This window comes from Equus asinus, chromosome 29 (genome assembly GCF_041296235.1).
Source record: "Equus asinus isolate D_3611 breed Donkey chromosome 29, EquAss-T2T_v2, whole genome shotgun sequence".
NCBI classification, from domain to species: Eukaryota; Metazoa; Chordata; class Mammalia; order Perissodactyla; family Equidae; genus Equus; species Equus asinus.
Window position 1 is genome coordinate 24,638,778 of NC_091818.1, and position 15,883 is coordinate 24,654,660.

At 41.7% G+C, this 15,883-nt stretch overlaps 1 protein-coding gene across 28 annotated transcripts in view; it reads right to left on the minus strand.

Moving 5' to 3' along the window:
* Window positions 1–15,883, minus strand: part of KIAA1217 (KIAA1217 ortholog) — a 702,592-nt gene that overhangs the window by 86,356 nt on the left and 600,353 nt on the right. For all 28 annotated transcript variants that reach the window (XM_070501282.1, XM_070501283.1, XM_070501298.1 and 25 more), the window contains 2 exons: window positions 10,896–11,094; window positions 7,003–7,096 (listed from right to left, as the gene is read on the minus strand). In XM_070501282.1, coding sequence (XP_070357383.1) covers window positions 7,003–7,096; window positions 10,896–11,094 — 293 coding nt within the window. The remainder of the gene's footprint in view (window positions 1–7,002; window positions 7,097–10,895; window positions 11,095–15,883) is intronic.

The window sequence follows — 15,883 nt, forward strand, 5'->3', positions numbered from 1 at the left end:
TTGGTGAAGATAGGTCTTCAAAACTGGGTGGCATGGACAGCGATGATGAAGACAGCAGTGACCGCGAGAACAATTAAGAAGGTCAGTTCTAGAGTTGGTCTGCCTGGCTCTGAATCCAACTCTACCTCTGACGAGTTGTGTGGCTTTGATTAAGTTCTCTAACCTCCCCGATCCTCAGCTTCCACATCTGAAACAGGGGGCTAATAAGAATTCTTCTCACACTGGGCTGTTCTGAAAATCAAATGAGCAAAATGCTCAGCATGGTACCTGGCACTGAGTAAGTATATCATGAACGTTAGTTATTAATATCGCTGTCGTTATGCGAGTGAAAGGAATACCACGGTGGTTGGGTCAAGAAGGACCTTGAATGAATGAAAGAAAATTAGCTAAGAATGTTTTCTGAAACTTCCATTTCTGTGAGATTCTCTTCTCTTCCATTTCTACAGGATTATTTTCATCCCCATCCCCCACCCCCTAATCCCAAACCCTTCTTCTCAACAAGAACACTGCCCTCGAAAAAACAGCTCATAGCCCGGCCACTTCAGACATACATACTAAATGAGCACATACTTCTTTCTCTCTCTCTCTCTCTTTTTTTTGGTGGGATATCTTTTTAACTTAGAACAAAAGAGAATGGAGTAAATTTAAATATAAAAAGATGTCATGAAATAGACACAACAGAATTAAGTGATACAAAAACTTAAGAAAAGATATTTTATGTGTTCTAAAATCTCATTAGGAGCATCATTTCAAAACTTGCAAAACTTACATGGACATATCAAGGAAAGGAGGCTGTGGGGGCTGAATACAAAGAGTCAGAAAGAAGTGGGTTCAAATCCAGTGTCTTACACTTACCAGCTGTGTGGGCCTGGGAAAGACATCACTGGCCTCAGTTGTATCATCCATAAAAAACTGAGTCAGTATACCTACCTTGCAGAAGTGTTGACTAATTTATGTAATACGTAAAGTATTTAACACATTGCTTTCTACATACACACAAAAAGGTCTATTATTTTATGTCCAGAAAAACAATGATATAGAATGAATACTACTTATATCCTGATTCCACAAAGAAATTAGTAGAGCTCACAAAAATTATTACAATTTCGCCAAAAAAAAGAGTCAAAGTGGAACATAAGACAAAAAAGAAGATGAAAGTAGGAAAATTAAAAAGAGAGGCCAGGAACGAAGCCAACACACAAAACACACTCCACAAATGCCTGTACGCTGGCTGTGGGTGGGCCACAAATTTAATTCTAAGCTTTAGATTAGCAGCACAAAGAGGGAAAATGATCACTTACAAGATTCAAAGTGTCCATATGATAAAAATAAACTGGGAGAAGCACAACTATTTCTGGTGATGAGAACAGAGAGATATTTTTACAGTGGGTTCTCATTAATGACAGAAAATGAATAATAGAGCATTTGCGACACTATCATTATAGTACTCAATGCACCCCGTCTGACAAGTGTTTATATTCATCATGGGGAAGACACCACGACTGGCTTTCTGAGGGATACAAAGACAGACTCGAGCTGGTTTGTGCCTTTGAAGAACTTACAGTCTTGAGAATGAGATGAACATGCACCTGAATGATTATAACATCAGGAGAACGTGCAATGTGCCCCCCAAAGGGAAAGATTAACTCCAACAGAGCATTAGGGAAAGCTTCATGGAATAGGCAGTCTTTTCTTTGGCCTCTAAAAGCAAGTTTTTATTTTTTAACATTTCATTATGGAAATTTTCAACCATAAAAAAAGTAGAGAAAAATAATATCATGAATGCCCATCAACCAGCTTTGACATTTTTCGTTTTTCCAATTTGGCTTCATCTATTTCCACTTTTTGGTTTGTTTTGCTGGAGCATTTTAAAGTAAATCCCATTAATCATGCCATTTAGCCTGTAAATACTTTAGTGTGTCTCATTTAAAAAAAATCATAACCACCAAGCCATTATTATACCCAACAGAATTACCGGTTATCCCTTAATATCGTCTGATTCTTAACACATGTTCAAATTTCCTAAATAGTTTCAGAGATGTCTTTTACAGTTGGTTAGTTCCAATCAGGATCCAAAGAAGGCGCACACATGGGCTTTGGTTGTTACGGTATACAGGGGACCTGAGAAACACAGTAACACTCTCTCCTACCACCCCTTTTTCATGCCTGCAGTCTGTTGAAGGAATCGGGCCGTTGTCCTGTAGTATGTTAGATGGGTGGAATTTTGAAAGGCAGCTATATGGGGAGGGAGGGGGCATTTCAGATACTTGGAGTAGGAACTGGGAGGTGGCTGTGCTTGGGATGTCAGGGTTGAGGTGATACTGACTATTGGCCTGTGCTATTCTTTGCACAATGGGGAGTTGGGCTTAGGGACATGTCTTAGGAAGTAGCTGTTAGACTAGAGCTGGGGAGGCTAGTTAAACGGTTGCATAACTGACCAGTAGAAAAATAATAAGTGCTGTAACTACAACAGCAGAGCAGCATTGCTAAGAGCTTGGGATCTGGATCCCAGCTGCTGGGTTCAAATCTCAGCTCTTCCACCCTCAAGCTGTGTGGCCTTGGGCAAATTTCTTAACATACCTAAACCACTACCAATGCCTGCCTCAAAATGTTGTCTTGAGGATTAAATAAAATTACCAGTGAAAGTGCTTGGTCAGCGCCCTAAAAAGTTAGCTACTGTAAGAGGACTGGTACAAGCAATGGCAGGAGGGTCTTCTGGAAGAGGCCTTGCAGAGTGGAATGGACCAGCTCCGATGACTGGTGGGATATGTTGAGAAACAGGAGTTAAGCAATTGAAGAATCACTGATAATTCAACTTTTTAAATCTCTTCTTCCCCACCCTTCAAAACACACACACGTGTGCACACACATACACACACCATCACAGTCACTCTATCATTCACAAAGATAGAGAAGCAAGGAGGAAAGGCTGGGGGGAAAAAGATTAGGATGTTTTTCTTCAAAAGGATATACTGGGAACACTAGAAGATTATCCATGTGAAGACAACCACTTGGAAGTTGAACGATTAGGTCTTGAACTCCAGACAAATGGTAGAGCTAGGGAGATAGTTTCAAGGGTCATCGACTTTGACATAATAGTTAACTCAGTAGTAAGATAAAAATAGTAAGTGAAAAGGTACAGACAAAAAAAAAAGAGCAAAGTAAAAAATCCCTGCATACAAACTGGTGAAGCCTGCCTGAATACACTGAAGCCCATTTAGGGGTCAAGAGGAAGAAGAGTTAGTGAATGAAGGGGGCTGAGGTGTGTTTCAACGTAGGCAAGGAATTTAGAAATGATAGTGTATGGAAATTAGGGTTTGTAAGACCACTCCTTGGTGTCAGATGCAGAGCTCAGAGAGAAGAGGTCTTGGAGGCAGTGACTGATTTGGGTATTAGGAAGTAATTTAAGACGCAGGGCCAATCCTGGAGAATGTGTTCTAAATGCAAATCTGGAAGCTGTCTACATCTAAGTAAAAATTGAAGACATACAAGAGGGAGAGAACTGAATGATGGGAGCAGAGAATCTCAGGCAATAATCTTAAAGTACGTAAGAAGGTAGAGAAGCCCAGAAACTGAAAAAGCCACTGGTTTGATGAACAGGAAGTCATTGGTACCTTTTGAGAGCCACAGAAGGGAATGGCTCATGTTTGAGTTGTGCATTTGTGAATTACAAACCCTGTGAGTACATTCATAATTTTTGCAAAAGGGTCTGTTCCATAAGGTGAGCTTAGTACCTTAGAAACTGAATTATCAAAGCTGCTATCTAATATAATGAAACAGAAGCCAGACAATTAAATCAGATGGGGGTGATTTGCACCCACGTGTAAAGAATCAGGAGCTGAATGTGTTCATTCCCAGTAGAGAACCACAAGTCTCATTAGACAGCCTAGCCTTAAAAGCACTCAGCTAGATGCTAAATGAAAAGTGGACCCATGTTTTCCCCACCAAGCATGTAGTGCATGCATGCTCCAAGGCCCACAGCCTTGGAGTCAACACTTTAGTTTATCATGGTTCCTGTGTAACACCACCACCATCATGAAACTGCTCTGGAGGGCTGACTGTTGTAGATCTAGAGGCTTACATTTTCATTTCTTGCGGGCAAGATATTAAATTCCTTGTTTAAGGAAAGTCTCAGAGGCCACCACAAAGTCCTGGTGGTGTGTTGTTTCGCCTCTGCTTGGTCCAACCAATGTTTTTCATGACAGGCGTGTTTATCGGTAATGAGCGGGCAGCTGGGAGGTCTGTCCCAGGCTGCCTATGGAGGCTGGTGAGTAAAGTTGAATGACATCAGGCGCAGGGCTGCATGACGGACTCATGTGAGTAGTTATCATAAATTCCTTCTGGGCCATGCGCACATGGCAAACCTACGGGAGGATGGAGCTCCCCTAAGCCCACCGTGCAGCTTGGTTTAGTCTACACCAATTGGTCCTGGCTCTGGTCTCTATTTCTGTTCCTCACCGCGAGTGATGGAGCTATGCAGCTGCACTCAGACAGGGCTCAACAAAGCTTCCTTCCCTTTAATGGCAAGGCAGCCACCTTCATCGAAGGAGAGAGAATTCCAACCTCCAGAGCCAAAAGGTGAGGCTGAAGGAATTCCATGTCTCTTAGCTTCTGGAATCTGCGAATAGCGGCCAAGTTACTAACTCCAGGCGTGATTACACCTGGTTGGCTTTTACACTGCATTCTCTTTCTCATTTCCAAGTGTCTTCACTGAAACTAAAGCTTTCCTGTGGGTTGGATGGTGAACATTTGTTGTCTGCTCATCTGGGACAACAGTTGATTTTCTCAGATAAAAACTTGCTGTCTCAAGTAGGCTGTGGGTAACTCGGAAAGTGACCACCAGGGTCTTGTCTAAAAGTAGAAACAGAACAACTTTACCGAAACCCATAGCAAAAGTTCTGAATCCTAAGAGGCTTCATCCAGATGGATAATATTTGCTTCTCTCCATGCTCGCTGCTGGTCCTTATGTAGGGACCACATCTGCTTAAGAGTTAAAACAGGTGTCCTCCCCAGGCATAAATAGAATTTTCAGAGGCGATGCTGGGGCCCCTGCGTAGGCTCCGTGTAACAGAAACAGAACTCTGAGCACCACAAAACTCCAGTTTGAAGGCTAGACATATCGAAAAGTAAAGATACCCAAGGGAGCAAGACTCTTAAGAATGTCACCGAGAAGGAGAATAACGCAGCAATAAAAGGCAAAGGATACCGTAATATTCAGTCCCTGCTTCGTGATTCGCATGACTCAATCTGTCTACACCTGGTGCTGGTTTGCACTGAAAGCGTAACTGGCTAAAAATAAACCGCCAAATCCTAGGTTTTTCTGAAGTAGCAACACAGGCTTCACTTCAAATCACACATCATTTCTCACATAAAAAAGCAGCAGTTGAGTCCGTAAGAGCCCTTTTCCTCCACAAGTGTAGGCTCTGATCCCACAATGTCATCACTCATATTCCAGTCCAGAATTACAGAGAAATTCTTCCAGCACTTTCTATTGGACCTCCTGGCCCCTTGGTCCTAAACTCACATACCCTGTGTGGTAGGCAGAACAATGATGCCCACATCCTAATCCTTGAAATTTCTAACTACAGGGGAAAGGGGGATTAAGGTTGCTAATCAGCTGACTTTAAATAGGGAGATTATTCTGGAGTATGGCATGGGCCCAATGTAACCACAAGTGCCCTTAACAGTGTAAGAGGGAGGGTTAGAGGTGTGAGGATGGAGGCAGGGTCAGAGAGATGCTATTTTGCTGGGTTTGAAGATGGAGGCAGGGGACTGCAAGCCAAGGAATGCGGGCGGCCTCTAGAGGCTGGAAAAAAGGGAAACAGATTCTGTCTAGAGCTTCCAGAAAGAATGCTGATGCTCCCTTGATGTTAGTCCACTGAGACCTGGGTCGAACTTCTGACCTCTAGAACTGAAGGATAGTAAATCTGTGTCATTTTAAGCCACAAAATGTGTAATAACTTGTTACAACAGCAATAGAAAACTGATACAAACCATCAGAAATCAGAAACAGCTTCCCTTGAAGAACTCTACTACAACTCTGGGATAGACATTTCCTGGGTTTCTTTGGCCATAAAACCTATTAATTTATTTTTTTCTGGTTAAACTCCAGCATCCAGCTGAGTGCTGATCCTCAGAAAAGATGATATAAAATGGCATGGCACCTTCTAAATTTGTGTGTGTGGCAGGCGGGGTGGCGGGGGGGAGGTTAGGTACAGCTGGAGAAGCTAATCTTTTTTTTTTCCCTTCCATTTTTACTGCAGAGAAATGCAGCTCTATTGTTAGAAACTCAATCCCTTCCGAGTGGACCTGTGTTCATGTGATTTTAAAATCTGCCTTTTCAGTTTCTCTGTTCTTTTTTCTTCAAAACATCCCTGTATGCTTTGAATGTTTGGGTAATTTTCTGAGATGATCTAAATCTAGAGAATTTTAGCTCACAAATTGTGTATATTTTTGTACTATGCCCTCAACACGATTGAGATAAGATTTGATCATATTTAAAACAGTAAAGCAGCAAACAGTCGTGAATTAGAAGATGAATAATTTAATTAGAATGCTAGGACTTGGAATAACTGATGTAAGAACATGAATAGATTTTACAGGCAATTGTGCACAAGTTTTTCTTTCCCCATTTTTTTTTGTATATTATTTTCCTTTAACTAGAGAAAAAATAGCAAGAGATCCTTTGAGTGAGTTAATGTATTATAGACCAAGGACCCTTTTATGTAAAGATTTTCAGGATCTCCCTGGAGTGAGGACATAACTAAACTCCATGCTTAGAGATGGATGGGGCTATGTCAGGCCCTATTTCAATCCCTTTGCCCCCAAAGACCAGGAAATCTGATTTCTCTACCAAGGAACAAATAATGAGTCATTAGACGAGATGAGTGACGAGAACCCCTAAAACCTAGTAGTGGGGGGAGATTACATCAGGAGCACATGCCAGAAGAAGGGATGTTTGGACCCACCGAATAAAATAAAAAATAGAACAGGAGCACTTACCCTCATGTCTCCATTCATAGTTTTCGGTGCGTGATTGAATGCATGTGCGGGATCCTTGTTGTACACTTTGAGGAGCGATCTATCCTGAATGTTCCTGGAATCAAAAGCATCAATCACTATGGCAGATGAAAGGAGCCTTACTCTGGGCATTTCCTTTGCCAGCCCTCAAGAATCGGGTAAAAGACATCAACAGACAATCCGGTGATTGTCTGCAATCAACCAGACAAAATGTTCTTTTATCATAAAATAGGCAACAATAAATAAGGAAAAGAAGAAAAATGACTTCAGCTTTTCTTTCCTTTTTTTTGTTCTTCAGGAAAGTATTTTTCTTTCCATGTCGTTCTCCACCCATAAATATCAGGCAGTGTGAACTTTCTTTCAAGATTCTGAGCGAGGAAAGCTAACACTTTAAGAAACAATAAAGCTCCAATATTTACAATACATTCAAAGAGATTTGGTTAATATTTAAATATTTAACTGTTTACTTTGCCCAAACACCTGCTTTTCTGCTTATCTCATGTAATGCACACAAATGAAAAATGCTTTTTTTTCTTCAAACGATTTCAGGAAGGGAAAAAAAAATGTAACTGCTGTCCAGAAAAAAAAGTCGCCCAAAGACCAAAACTAGTACCTTTACAATGGCTGTTTTCTTCCATAGTGAGTTTTTAAAAATACTTTTCTACAGACAAGTTGAATTACTGGACGTGCAGGGTATTTAGAAGGAGTAGCAGCAGATAAATTCTCTCACTTGTCTGTCTCTGCTTCTGAACCCACCATTCAGAGCCCTGGTCATACCTCAGGCAAAGGGCAAAGGTCCCACATCTTGCTCAGAGCCTACCTTAAATTATTTAAGACATATGAATGTCCACGAAGTCCTTCTCCCTCCGTATTCAGCTTTCATCAACACAAGGGCCACCCAAGGCACTTTCGGCCCCATCTACACTGTGACTCCTTCCAATGCGGGCGCGATGAGCTCAGGGAAGTGTGTGCAAGAAGATGCATTCCTTTCCTCCAGGTGCAGCCACACGTTTTGTGGGCTGATCGCAATCGGTGGGATTATTGGGTTATGTTTTTGTTTTAAACAAAGTGGAGGATTCTTGGACTAGTCTTGCTTCCCTTCTTTAAATATCCGTCAGTAATTGCTTTGAAGCCACGACTAGCCCAAGCTTGCACGGTTGCTCCAGATTTCAATGAGCTCATTAGAAGTCTGCTTAAGGGGGAGCATGCAGTCCTTGTTACTAGACGGGGCCAGATTACCATGGAGGGGAGAGGTCACAGAAGGTGAGGATGTGGAGATTGACTAAAGGAACTTACCCTGTGGCTGAGGGGAAAAGACACAAGTGATGATATGAAGAAAGTGAAAATCTTACTTGAGCCACGAAAAAAACTTAGCGTGATTCTAAAGGTATTTAAAATATATGAGGTTGGTTTATGATTAATTTAGAAACATGTTCATCCATGATGAACCAACAGGAAAGGCCCAGATTGCATTTACCATGGCAACATTTACAACACAGAATTTCAACCTGAACGCTCTGTAGCTTTTCCTATGGAAAATACGGAAACCCCAACACCATAATGAAATAGCCAAATGTTTAACAAATATACTCTCACTTCAAAAATACTGAAGGATGTGAAAGGAAATTTATCTTTGGGTTTAGAAGATTAAAGCCATTGGCTTCAGTTAAAATCTACATGATACAGTTTTTTAGCAGGGAGGGGACATTCTATATGATGCTGATAGTGAGGATTTACTCTACAATTCAAAGAAAATATAACAGGCATTTTATGCATAAAAGCAGAGGAATAGAATAATTCTCTGGAAAGGATATGCACCTGATCATCTAGCATAAACATTATAGTCATCACCAAATAAAAACATTTGATCCACTTAAATATTTTTAGATGCATTCTTATATGTAACTCAAAACACTGAAAAATAAAATTATAGACAAATTTATAAATCAATGACTTTCCTCTTAGACATTTTAAATGAGATTTAAAAGAAATCAGGCTATTCGTGCTGCAGTGTAAGGATCAATTTTGCAAATATAGACATATTAACTGAAGATTGTTAATGTTTGATTGCTTCTCTCAAGCACTGCTTGCATCTATTTTATCAACTGAGTTTGCATTAAGGAGGATCATTTCGGTTTGGAAGTTTTGGGGACCTCTTCTTCTTTCTCCTCCCTCCCACTTCTCTCTATGACTACTTCATGACAGTCTCGAAGAATGTGTGCAGGAAGTCCTAGGATTAATACTCTGAGGCTTGGGAAGCTTCTAGAATATCGTGACTCACTGTCATACTTTAAAAATTCTGCAAGACAGTGGGGTCCAATGGTTCACAATAACCTCATCAGCTTTGAGCTCCATAATCAAAAGTAGCTTCACGAAGTTCCATGTGTATTTATTATTACCCATTCCCTCGATTGCTCTAACTACAAACACAGTGAAATGGCACGTCCACGTGAAAACTCTCCATGGGATTTTGTTACTGCAAACACATACTTTATATATAATGTGGTTACTTCATGTTTCAGTTTATGCTTTGCAAATTCAGAATTTTTTTGGTGACAGCTTGATTAATAATTTACTTCAGGAAACAAACATGAATTTTCTGCTACACATGAATATTTAACATGTTTTTAAAAAGCAGGGGGTATTGTGCAACAGAGGGGGCACCCACACCTGAGGGCATGTGTCAAACTTTGAAAGCCCTAAATTACTCACACACCTTGGCACACGCCTAAATATGTCATTTGTGATCATTGTCAGATATTTATCAGTTTACATTTATTATGCACTAGAGGCATACTTTTAAAAAGTGGTTCCCATTAATTCCATCATGAAGAAACAGGGCAGCCTGCTGTCTCCACGGGGCAGGGATCCAGAAATCCAGCCTGTGGCCCAGACGAGTTGGGGAAGGAACATTCTGAGGGAATGAAAAATTCTTGACCAAGAATGTGGACAGTCAGGTTTGGGGCTGGGCTTGGAAATGAACTGGCTGTGTGATCTTAAATAAGTCCCTGAACTTTGACGCATCTGAGTTTCTGGCCCCATAAAAGGAGAGGGCTGGATTATTCACTAAATGATTTTTTAAGTTCTAAAATGTTTAGAGGCTATACTAGTGACTGCTTGTTTGTGTTGATTTCAGTCTTTTTTCTCAGGGTTTTTGGCTGGGAGAGATCAGCTGCATCCCTTTTGCTCTATACACAACACCATGACAGTCGAAAAAGATGCTTTTATCCACGCCACCTGCAATAGCATGAGTCCATTCAGTCTCATTTTAGAATACATTCTACTAGGGGCCCTGGAGAAAGCCCACCTGGAAGATGAGATCCTTTAGGAACGGCCAACTATTTAAGAAATGAATGGAAAGGAAGAATGTTTCTCAGCCTCTCTTCTCGTGGACAATAGCATAGAGTCCACTGTTTTATTCTAACTTGTTAGTGTAAATAATGGCTCCATGGTATCATTACCTAAAACATCTTGTCTATGAGGGAAAGAGCACTGGAGAAAGAATTGGGAAAGTTCTTCGTAAGTATGGCTTTCAACTCTTAGGATCTTGATCAAGTCTCTCCATCACCTTTCTGGCCTTAGTTTCCCTAACTCTTAAATAAACAGTGGACTGGATCATTTCTTACATTCTTTTCATATGTAACATGCAAAGACCTGTGTGGGAGAAGTCTGTCCTCACCTTTGGAAACCACACCTTGTAAGTGAATCATAGAAAACAAGATAGTGAATTCACACTTGTGTAAGGTAAGCCCGCCAATCGGGATAATAGCTATGCTTTCTTCATGGGACACGGAGAGATTAGGACTGGGTACAAACGGTGGCGATGGTAAATGCAATGTGGTGGATGCACACACGCAAACGATGTGAATACTCACCTTACATCATTTAATTCATAATAGACATTCCTGCTTTCATCTTTGATGTAAATGGCGACACTGGGCGACTCCAGCATTTTCATGGTGAGCTGCTGTGGAAAGGCACTTACAAAGAGAGCACGGATTGTGTCTGCACTTGTGATTTCATTCGGCATCCTGAGCTGCTTGGTTTCATCTCCATACTGGAGATAGAGAACCCCTGCATGAAAAATGAGCACAGTGATCAGTCAAGATCAAGACTCACGAAACAGGAAGCACAAGCTAAGCCACCTACATCCTACCACAGGCAGGAATGTTCAGGACAAGCTCGGAAAGCATGTAATGAGAGATGATTGCTTGGAATTTCCAAGGAATGCACTCTCTAGTTATCACATAAATACCCACTTTTTCTCTTACAGTCCAGGCAGGTGTTAAAGAGGCTAATTTTCAACTGTTTTAAAACCAAAAAGACAAGACGCTAACCTCGGGTAGCCTAAAGCAAAAGGCAATACTTAATTCCCTTGAAAGGTGTATTTAGGAATGTGATCCCCTCATAGGGCGATTTTTTCCATGTCTTTCACTAACTAGAAACACATTCATTACAACAATGGTTAAGACACGTAGTTTAAGTCTTTACAGTCTATTCAGAAACATTTTAAGTGGAAATGCTACAATATTTCTATGGCTATAATACGTATTTATCGAATATTTATACCATATGAAACTATTTACAAGAAAAGAGTCTGGCATCCTAACATTTCAAGGTAGAAAATGGAACAAGTCAGTTATACAAAGAAAAACACAAGCACAGGATCAGAGCATTTTAGAGTTCCGGGGGTATGTGGCTCCCACTGAACTGTGTCTCTCAGTATCCATGTCCCTGTGGAGTGTAGTATCTTCCCACATCGCATCCGGGCTTGGCCATGTGACTTGCTCTGGCCATTGGGACATTAGCAAGTGTGATGCAAAATGGAGGCTTGATAATTGCTTACATACTAGAGCTTGTCCTCTTGGTGAGTGTAGTCTTGGATGCTCCCTCATGGAGCCAAGCTTCTGTGCAGTCCAACTGAGCCACATAGGGAGGCCACATGGAGAAGAATGGAAGCCCTGATGGACAGCCCCCACTAAGTACCCATTCTACAGCCAGGACCACTGGCCAGTAATGCGGGTGCGCCATCTTGGGAGGGGAAGCCCCAGCCCAGGTTAGCTGCCCCACGTCACATGAAACAGAAATGAGACGCCCTCTCCAAGCCCTGCTGAAATTGCAGAATCATGAGCAAATAAATAACTGTTGTTGTTTTAAGTCACTATGTTTAGGGTTACTTATTATTCAGAAATAAATAACTGAAACAACTATCGAAGATGCTGACATTTAATACGAATCCTACTTCCTGTGGGAACCTGCTGAGGAGGCATTTACCATCACCAGAGTAGGCTTTGGCAGGGGAGACTCGAAAGAAAATAGAATAGGACTTTCGGTTAAATATGGCAGTAACAAATTTATCTCTACCTCCTCCTGAAATTCCATTAAAATGACAACGAGGAATAAAAAGGCATAAATCAAAGAGTTGAGGGAATGAGAGGGGAAACAATAGCAGCCGGGAGAAAGCTGACACCTAAGTCTTCAAGGGGAGAACTCCACATAAAACATGCAGGCCTGGGAAGCTGGGGATCATGAGGCACCTGATCCTTCTGAAGGTAGGAATGCAGAGTGAGTGGACAATACAGGGCTGGATTGAACTTTCTGTTTTCTTTCCAATGGTGTAGCAACCTGCCTACATTTCCCTTTCTATCCCACTCAGCCAAGCGACTCTCAGTATCCACAGAAGATTGAAGAGGTCGAACCAAACAGACTGGATTCTAGCTCAACAGCACAGGGGAGGGCGGGTGAGGTGTCCTCTGACAGAATGTGGCAAAGGGCTGATGCCTCAGTCGGGAAACCGGAGGAACCCTCTTGACTAGCTAACCAGAAGAAACCAGCAGATTTTTGAGGGTGATGTTCAGGTTCTGTCTGGTCATCCATTGTGAAGCAGCCTGGATCATAGAGAAAAGCTTCCAGATTGTTCTACAACTGTGCCTCGCACATACATTAACAGACTCCTGGGACTAACAGACATTTCATAAAAGCCTCTAACCTGAAAGAAAAGATGAAAGTAAACAGAAAACAGAAACTCAGAAGAGATGAGACAGTCCAACAGAAGGAGAACATTTGGAAAGCAAGAGCGAGCTCTGGGAACCACGAGAGCAGAAATGAAAAATTCAGTGAAGAAGAAAAAGTGGATGAAATCTCAGAAAGTGGAGTAAAAAGACTAATGGATGAGAAAAGGGTGAAATCCTGTAAGAAAAATAGAGAATTATTTCAGAGCATCTCAATTCCTTATAATGGGGATTTAGGTAAAAGAGATCAGGAAAGGGGCCGGCCCAGTGGCGTAGTGGTTAAGTCTGTGCACTCTGCTTTGGCGGCCTGGGGTTTGCCGGTTTGGATCCTGGGCACAGACCTACACCACTCATCAAGCCACGCTGTGATGGTGTCCCACGTAGAAGAACTAGAAGGATTTACACCTTGGATATTCAACTATGTGCCGGGGCTTTGAAGAGAAAAAACCAAAAAAAAGAGATCAGGAAAAACAGAGAAGTTTTACAAAAAGAATTATAAGAATTTTTTCCCCCAAAACTGAAGGATATAAGCTTGGAAATTGAAAATGTTCATGAAATGCTCACCACACCCAGGTTTGTCACTGAGACATTCCAGATGGCAGAGGGAAAACAGAGGTTCCTACAAGTTCCTGAGGATGGGGAGAAAAGTCACAAAGGAAGGATCAGCAGTCAGAAAGGCATTAGTTTTCTCAACAGCAACCCAGAAACTAAAGGCAAGGGAGAAACAGCCTCGAAAATCTGGGAGGAAATACTTTTGATTGTAGGTCCACATCCATCCAAATAATCAATCAGGCCTTTATTAAAGTCCACTTCTCAGTGAGGCCTTCCTGCACCACCTCATCCAAAATTTCAGCACCCTTTCTCCCTAATATTTCACACCCCATCCTTGCTTCATTTCTGTTCCTGAGCACTTTTCACTATACACTATAATTCATATTTTAATTATTGCTATTGTTTATCGTCAGCCTCTCCCTTTAGAATGTAAGCTTCATGAGGTCAGGGATTCCTTTTTTAACTTTTTTTGCTGTTCTTCACCATGGTATCATTAGTACCCGTGATACTGTTATGTAGTAGGTTCTTAATAAGTGTTTGTTGAATGAATGAATGAATGATGTCATTTCAATATCCAAAAGGAATGTTCAGTTGGGATCTACCCAAGCTATAAGAGCTTTTGCTACATGATATAAACAGCCTAGTAATCTCATTCCTGGTTTGTATACACATTAGAAATACATTCTGAAGTGGCTGCTTCCTTGACTGGAGTGGTCCTTTTGCATCGAGCATAAGCAGCTCAATTTCCCCTCTCCACCCATCACAGTATTGACCCTCAGCTTCTTCAGGGAGCTAGTCTTACAGGATGTCCATGCTGTCACACATTTTTCAGAGCACAGAAAAAAACTTCCAAGCTTGTCTGATCACAGATCGTGTAATGTTTTCTCCCCAAGGAGGAGATGTGGTGACTGTCCCATGTGATTGTTAATGCCACATCAAAAGGCCAAAGCCACTCTTGAGGTCTGGGTCCCAAACATGCCTGGGTGAGGCCCCTACAGATGGGCCACTTACGGCCTCACTACAGTCAACTATCCCGGCCTCACTCGGCCAAAGGGCCTGGTTGTCAGCCCCACATCTGCATTCTGTACGTGTGTGTGCTTGAAATAGAATTTGTAGGCTCCGGGTGAAAAAAAAATGGGCCTAAACTATGGTTACCTCAGGGTCTGGCTGGTGCAGCTGCCAGCTGGATACACAAGTCCAGTTAGAGATCATGAAAATCTGGAGAAGATGGGAAAGAAGCCTTCACGAACAGAGCAGAGTAGTCTTTTGACACTTGCTTCAGTTTGCTTTCTCAATTCAGGAAAGGTATTTAGAAATGCTTAAACTCAGAAGGAATTCTCTTAATATACGATGGCGTTTTATTGGCACGGTGAGGACATTCTGCATGTTCTGGCACATATCCCTAGCTCTGAGTTAGTGCTGGCTGCTCCAGACTCACAGAGGAAGTCTGAAGGACGTTGGATCATAAACTCTTTTTTTATGATGAAGGCAAGAGGACAGGGAAATGCATTTATGGGATGTCTGCTATGTGTCAGAAATGGTACGCATGTCTTTCATTTAATCAGCATGGCATCTCTTGTCAGGGTGGTGTTACGTCTTTTTACAGATAGGGAGAAGAAAGCTCAGAAGGTCCAAGTAACTTTCCTAAAAGTCACAGCTAGTAAATGGTTTAACTAACTTATACATCCAGTTCTGTCAATGCGCAGAACCCATGATCTCTCCCTTGACGGATACAGCCTCTGAAATTCCGCATTTAGCCACATCCATCTCCTCCAACCTTCTCTCTGGACGATCTTAGCTGTCCTCACACTTTTAGCCTGACCATCTGCTTGAAGATGTTGAAGCATGATGGGGGCAGCTCAGAAAGAAGATTCCTGTCTTTAAGTCAACTGAAGTAAATGCTGACACATGGTTAGAAACGATCCACCTGCTGGGGCGAGCGGGCGAAGGCGCAGAGCTCTGAAAGCAAGAGTGTTGAAATGAACCTCACAACACTGGGGGCCCTCCTGCGAAGCCTGAAAACTCAAGAATTCTTCTACCTCAGTGGCTCTGCAAAGGCAATATGCATTTTTCACCAAGAACTCTTGGTTTCCTTTCACAAAAAACCAAGCGCACTTGGCAGGTCACACTTGGGCGATATACATCCTCATAATCTTTTGAATCTCAGAATCAGTTCCAGAATGTGGGACATCTAAAATATTCTTTATCTTAATATGCTATGCAAGGATTTTCACAGTGTGGCTTGCTATGGATGGAATGCTTGTGCTCCTCCAAAATTCATGTTAAATCCTAGTTCCCAG